Below are 7,667 nucleotides of genomic sequence, written 5' to 3' on the forward strand. Positions count from 1 at the left end.
CCCCCCCCTTTGGGTTTCCTTCTATAAAAAATGATGAGTCTATTTATAATTTTTTGAAAGTGGCATGACCAGTAAATAGTATGAAGATCAAGGATAAATTAAGAGTGGTTTGAGTGGACGGCTGATGTTGACTCCTTTGATCATGAATTGTTTATTAGGTATTTGAATGTCTTAATGATATCAAATTTTGATGATATTAGAGTCGTTGGATTTGTCTCGTTGAGCCGCTCGATTCGACTATAAGCATGCCATGTTTGGAAACTGTTGGTTAATCCAAATTATGGATTAAACCTTCCAAATGCACTTTGGGTCCTTGATTTGGACTCACTTGGGCTCAGATTGAGTCGATTTTAGTGTCTTTGGGGTTCATATTTCGGAGGCGTTTAGTTCGACTGTAAGTTTACTGAAATCGGAATTGAGATGATTTTAGATTTAATTTTTGAAGTTTCCAGCATGATTTTTGCCTCGTGATTCATGCCCAATAAAGATAAATTTTTGATGATATATCAATTATCAAATTTATTATAAAATCAATACAATACAAATTATTCTTATACAATATTGGTTTCAAAATAAATTTATTAATTTTGAAAATTTTTTAATCCAAATTCTATTACAAAACCAAAAAATAGGCTGCTTATATATAGCATGAATATCATCTATAAATTTAAATTAATATAATGATAATTTTACTTATTTCATAAGCTTAATATATGAAGATTGGAATAAAGTTTAAAAATGCATAAAAGATTAATGAATTTAGTAATTTACTATAGTTTTTATCTTAGATATTAATTAATAAAATTGGCTTCATTAACCTTTATAAATAGATTATGTGATGAAAAAATAGAAATTGCAGCAATGAAAAGCATTATTAGAAATTTCAATTATAAAATTTTTAATCATAATCTATTTTTTAAATATTGAAATGCGTATAGATCATATATGAAAGTCCAGTAATGAATCAGTAAGAAAGCTGCCACTCATGGATTATACATATTTAGTACAATTTTTTACTAGAAAGCTATTTTAAGAAATAATAAGAAAATCATCTCAAATGAAGCTTAAGTCGATACCTCATGATTTACACCACATAATTATATTAAATTGCTCCCACTCATGGATTATACATGTTTAGCATTCCTAGCTGGGTGATTAGGTTGTCAAAATTACTTCTTGAGAGTACCCAATGATTCGTTTGAGATAGCCATTATTTTTCATTGTTTTTAAAAGAAAAATTTATTATAAAATTGCTTTAGAAAACAATAAAAAGCAATCCCAAACAAAAACTTGTAGGAATTTTAGCAATTTGTAGATGCATCGAGGTGCAAAGAAGAGAAAAAAATCCCCAATTCAAAATTTTCTTTTATGAAGCAACAATCCCTAAATCTTGAGCATAGGCCACTATGTTATTCATCAACACTGTATAATTTTCATTAGATCAAAATTGGGTAGATAGGGTATTTGTAGGTTTATTATCTTTCTTGAGCTTATGCATTAGGACTAATTAAAAATCTTATAGGAATTTCGCCTGCGTAACATGCCTATGATTTGACTTGAGGTTAGTATTGATAAAGTTCAAGGCAAGATGATTAGTGTGCAAGATAAATTTCTTATGTAATAGATAAAGCCCTAATATTTCATAGAATAAAACTCTAATATAAGTAGAGTGCATATATTCAACAACATTTAGCTTCTCATTGTAGAATACTATTGGTGATTTTCTTAGCTTATGATGCTACATATACCAATCCTAAATGCATCATAGGATACTTCAAATGCTCCCAATGTTCACTTTCATCACTGGTAAAAATGAGGATGCCAATAAAATAGACCACCAATTTTCTAATGTATTGCTTGAAAAGTAGTGCTTAACCAACTTCATAAGCATATTAGGAGCATTACATAAGTCAAATGACACGAAATAAACAAAGGTTAAGTAAGAATTTAGTGATGTGAAGATGATCATCATTTTGTTTGACAAATAAAAGGTTGCAATTTAGCTTGGGGAAAAAATCTAACTTTAACATATTAGAGAATCAATATTCATATTTAAACTTTAGACACATTTGCAACTTTTAAAGATTTTAAAAGAAACATCACTTTTGGATGTTATGTGGAATTTAATTGTGTTGATTAATCTTATTATTATGTCGTCTCGTAATACAACAAATTCATATTAACCAAAATTTATCTAATTACATTTGTACTAAAACAAAAATTTGCACATTTATGTTGAACTAATCACTAATCAACTAACCAATTCCAAGCAAGGTGAGAACTCAAGAAATATTTAGAGTTAAGATAATTTTTAAGAGGTTTATTAGAGATACCTAACAAACAAAACTCACCTTAGCCTATCAATTAGAAGCTTTAACTATCAACCAAAAGATTTTGGATTCAAATTTTATATTATAATATTTGTTTAAGTTCACCTTAATATTTCTTTATTGCTTCGATTGGTTGGAGCACACACATCATTAACATTAATATCTCACAAGCCTACAGAACAACTGATAAGCAAAACCTCTGCAAGCAAGCACGTTCTCAACTTCTCCAGAAAATATATTACAATAAATGGTAATAGAGTTCATAATTAAGTTAAACCAAAACGGCTAAATAGCAATTTTCCATCAAAGAGCGATAGTATTATGTTAATTTGATGGCTTCAGCATAAAAAGTTAAGAGATTGAAATCTTTGAGATTTCTTCCAGCATATATCTCATTTCAGCGGAGCAATCAATAGGTGCTTGAGCTCTCACGGTTATCCTTTGCCTCCTCTCATTCATATACTCCGATAATGAGACGCTTACCCTGAAAAGATGAGGAATCCATGTTGCTTCTTTTAGCTTGAGCTGAAATTTCTCCTCTCCCTCCTGAGAATATAGAAAATTTTGGGTCATGCCTCAATATATCAAGATTAATTATTCCGTACAAACACCGATCACCATACAAAGACCAATCAAAATGCACCACATCATCCCATCACGGCTCGATAATGCTCAGTATCATGGCACATTATAATTGATCTCTAGACAACATTCTACATCTGATCTCCGCACAGAATAATTTTCTCCAATATCATACACTTATTTGTTACTCATATATATACAAGTGTAAATTTAAGAGTCTCAACAATGATAAACTCTGCAACAAATATTATAACAATTGAAGCTCCAAATTTACAAGATAGTAACTTCAAAAGGTTCTACATTACTAAGTAAAGCATACTCAGCCAATCTATTTTCAATAAAATCGGAAACACTACACAGCATTAGCAAATGTGAAGGAAAACCAAGAAATTTAGTATCTTAATTGGAAAATTTTTTATAATTAAAAGGAAATCACCTCAGACTTTATCCTGTAAAGTTCATCAGCAGAGCATCCAATGATTTTCTCTGCATGCTCATTGAAAACAGAAACCCAAGCTTCACCAGATGAATCTGAAACCTTCATCACCATTATATATCTGCACCCATGAAAAAATGGATATAATTTTTTTTTTTTACTCTTTCATCTAATAGAAACTCTGCATTTTACACAATTTCAGTACCTTAAAGAGCATTGGTCGTCATTCTTCTGACATGCTTCACACCAATATCCAGATCCAACAGCTTCTGTAACCTTCTTGTTGCAGGCCTTGCAAGCACGATACCACATAGCCTGATCTGGCCTGATCAAGCTGACATAAGCCTTTATGCTAAAGAAGACGGGCTGAAAAACAAGACAATCATTTAGAACTTGTTAGTATTTAATGCTGCTTAGACTCTTTTTTTCCCCTTAAAAACAGTTCATTAATAAAGGCTTTGTTTGGGATAGCTTTTTTATTGCTTTTTAAAACAAATTTCTGGTATAAAAAATTCTAGTTCAATGAATTTTTAAAATAAAAAGATGCTTTAGAAAACAGTTAAAAAGCTATCTCAAACAAAGCCAAAATCAATGCATTAATGTTTTCGTGCAAAGCTTAAAAAACACATGCCTTCTCCTGGCCCAATGTTTGATCATTAGTGATGTGAGATAAGTAAACTCTATCGGAGTACATAGATCTCTGTCCAGTTTTCGTTGAGATGGAACTCAAAGTGGAGGCTATTGGTGCCATTGTTACATCTTTGCCTTTGGAATCATACCTGCCATGTTATACAAAACTCAGTCTTAAACAGACAACGCTATAATCTTTATAATTCTATCTCACCAAGATCTAAGCACTTTTGTCTCGGGCAAATCTGGATTAATTTGCAGGGTGCTTTTGCTCAGCGTTGACAAAGAAACACCTGGAGAAATCATTTACCGAGTCGATCAGGTTTAGAGTCAACACATGAACTTTTGAGAGAAATGAAGATTGTCAAATTTATATTGCCTGAACGTGAGAGAATAGCATGATCATACTGATTTGAGCTATGTACTTCCTAGATGCTAAATCAAACTAAATTAAGCTTGAGGATCCATTTAGTAATGCTATTTTTTATTATTTTGTGTTATGTTGTGTAATGTTTGTCATTATCAAATAAAATGGACTATTATTTGATAAAAACATGTTAAATTGTTTTCAAAAATTTTGCATTAGTAAAGATAATTTGATTAAAAGAAAATTCAACATTGATATGAATTAATTGATATAAGCAAAAATAATCATACATGGGTTTTTCATTTATGAGAAACCAGCTAAAATGAAATAAAAATTTGATTTCCAACTTTTAAGCAATTGAACTTTCTTTCTAAGACATCCAAAATATAGTTTAGCTATTCAAACTACAACAAAGAACAGGCTTACTGGCTGAAGCTCTATTAGTTGATGTTATCTTCTATTATTTTTATTATCTTTCATGCGAATAAATGACATTTTTTTATCAATACCATAAAAAACCTTCTATTATTGACTAAATCAAGAACAAGCAACAAAGAAAGCCATGCCTAAAACATAAGAAAAGTGCTGCCATTAAAAATAATAAATAAAAACTTCAAAACAACTTTCAATTCGCACTCTAAACTCGGTATAGAGTTTGTTATACCTTGAAAGTCTCCAACTTTGAGTGCTTTAATAGCTACAACGGGTGCCGTGTCAACTAATTCCAGTAATTCCTGACCAAGAGTAGTAGCAAGATCGTTCCATAAAGACACAACAACTGTCATGTTTCTGCAATTGAGAACAACGTGTACTAAATAAATCAACAAAGCAACAAGGATTAGATAATCAAGACAACATAAAACCCACTCACGAGTCATCTGCAATAGTTATGTCCCGCTTAGGAATCGTTTCATTATTGATTTTCCTTCGAACACTTACAGTTGGAGAAACATTCTGAACCACACCGATAACATCTGATTAAAAGGGAAAAAAAATAACACTCTTATCACATAAATTCATTGATTTAGTTGTTCTAACCAGTCAGAAAGAAAATTTATTCCCTTTTTTGGTCAGTATATAGCATACCTATAACCTCCCTGCCATTAACATAAGATCCTACTTGGTCAATCTTCACAAAGTTATATTTGGTTTCTGGAATAAAAGCTCCCTCTCCTTGTGCCTCTTCAACTATAGAATTTTCATTTAAGTTCATCTCATAATCATTTTGAACCGTTTTAAACTGCCTGTTTGCTAGCCTCAGAGTTCCTTTCGAAATGTAGTATACTTTGCCAAGCTCAAACTTTGGGTAGAACTTCTTTGCAGCTTCATTAAACATTGTAGCCTGGATTTGGGTACCCTGCAAGAATACATGTAATTTGAATAAAGTAAAGTACTAGCTTCTTCGAACAAAACAACCGCCAAATAAAGTGCACTAAATTCATTTTAGTACTCACATCTTCATCTGTCAGTTCTACATTAAAGACTTGACCTTCGCCTTTGGCATTCTTATATGTTCGTAGATTGCCTTTATTCGTTACTCTTACTTTTATGGTCCAGTTGCCTTGATAAGGATTCAAGGAACAAAGAGGATGAACCCTTCTAGTCATTGACAATCGAGCAGCCGGAGCAGCACTATTTATTAAGTTGTACAATGTCAAAATTCAGACTCATAATTATATAAACAATGTCATAAACGAAAAACAGTTGCTATGTTTCCATTTTTTTTTTCCTGAACTTCAGAAAAAAAGTGTAAATCATGGCAATTAGTTGAAAAGAAGAGCAAACGCATATTATTTTGGGGGCAAATAAACTTCCTACAAAAGAAATATTGGTTTGCTTACTTAATACGCTGCTCATAAACAATTTGTGCAGCAGATTTTGGCACTGATTCCTCTTTAGGCTTTAACAGTGTTGCTGTCTCCTCTGCTTCAGATTTGATCTCGCAGTCAAGTGCAGGAGAAACAACTTCACATTTTGTCACAATCAAAGCCCTGGAAAGTAATATTTTTAGGAAGAAATATGACAATTAGTAAAATTGTATTATACAATATGAAAGGACATAGCAATTAATATGTACTTACTTATCAGTTTGGTTGGGGATGGTATTGCATGTGTAATCCAGAATGCGAATGAGGCCAAGATTCTGAAGTTTTCCAGAATTGACTTCAGAGGAAAGATGGGTAGGTAGCATGGCCTTGATCTTCATCTTGCCATCGCTAGCCATGAAGCTGCATATCGTACAAATGAAAATTTCAATCAATGGAATATATAATAACAGGTGTGCAGTTATGCGCACTCCTTTGATTTAAGCCAATTATGACCTTCGGAAGTAAGGCATGCACGCATAACCTTACTTTAAAAGAGCTTCAAAAAGCCTAGCTAGCTTGCAACTAGCAAAAATTCATCAAAAAAAATACAAAACTTCCGGCTCCTCTTGCAAAGAAATAAATCATACGTAAATAACAAATATAATATTCTTAGAGAAGATTTAATCCTACGATTTTCCAGAATAACGCAGAACCCCACTCGACATGAGAGCATTAAAGAATAAAATCAATGACCAAATTAAAGGAATTGGGAGTGAGATAGAAATTCCCTCCACATAGTTGCTCACATAAAACAAGAAATCATTATCCCATCAAAAGCTGGAACAAGAAGGAAAAAACAAAGGGCATTTGACAGTTAACATTAAACAAACATAAATAAAGAAAACCGATTCATACGTGAAGCGGGTGGTGCTGCTACCAATAGGCTTCAGATCGACGACTTGCACGATGATCTCCGCAATCTCTGAGGTGGAATCTGGAGAAGGGTTGGAAAGTAGCATCGCGATTGCTCCGGGCGTCACCGTCTTCGCCATCGCTTCGGCGTTGATCCAAAAAGCGAAAGATGGAAGAATTGCAGAGGCTTGGAGTGATTTAGAGAGGGAGACGTACTGAATTTGAAGGAAAAGAGAGCGGATGTACAGTCAAATAGGTTATTTTGGCGGGAAAAGGAGATGCTTTGGGTTTGGGTCTCCTCCCGCGGGTTAATTTGATCGAGGGTTTCCAATTTTGTCGCCAGGCGTTCCTCGTTTTGGCCTTATGGCGGGAACTTTCGATTCGGATTTGTTAAATTGACTCGTTGGTAATTTACGAAATTAGGGCAACATAATAAACGCTTGGCAGGAATGGACACGTGTAATTCATAATGACGGTTATTGCCATGTTCCGTGTTCTATTAACACACATTTACATTACATAACTCAATTTGATTTATTGGTTATGAACTTTTTTTACTAATTATTAATTAAGATGTCTTATATTCAAATTTTGTTAATGCG

The 7,667-nt window shown here is 32.7% G+C and overlaps 1 protein-coding gene across 1 annotated transcript; it reads right to left on the reverse strand.

Annotated features, from left to right (window-relative positions):
- Positions 1-2,552: 2,552 nt before the first annotated feature.
- LOC110112593 (replication protein A 70 kDa DNA-binding subunit B) lies at positions 2,553-7,373 on the reverse strand. Its single transcript, XM_020844874.2, has 12 exons — positions 7,069-7,373; positions 6,427-6,573; positions 6,187-6,336; positions 5,800-5,977; positions 5,432-5,702; positions 5,217-5,319; positions 5,010-5,134; positions 4,193-4,271; positions 3,980-4,127; positions 3,554-3,714; positions 3,349-3,469; positions 2,553-2,876 (listed from the first exon to the last, which is right to left on the reverse strand). The coding sequence occupies exons 1-12, from the start codon at positions 7,203-7,205 to the stop codon at positions 2,682-2,684; spliced, it is 1,815 nt and encodes a 604-aa protein (XP_020700533.1). The 5' UTR covers positions 7,206-7,373; the 3' UTR covers positions 2,553-2,681.
- Positions 7,374-7,667: the final 294 nt, after the last annotated feature.

This window comes from Dendrobium catenatum, unplaced genomic scaffold, assembly GCF_001605985.2.
Source record: "Dendrobium catenatum unplaced genomic scaffold, ASM160598v2 fragScaff_scaffold_459, whole genome shotgun sequence".
NCBI lineage: Eukaryota > Viridiplantae > Streptophyta > Magnoliopsida > Asparagales > Orchidaceae > Dendrobium > Dendrobium catenatum.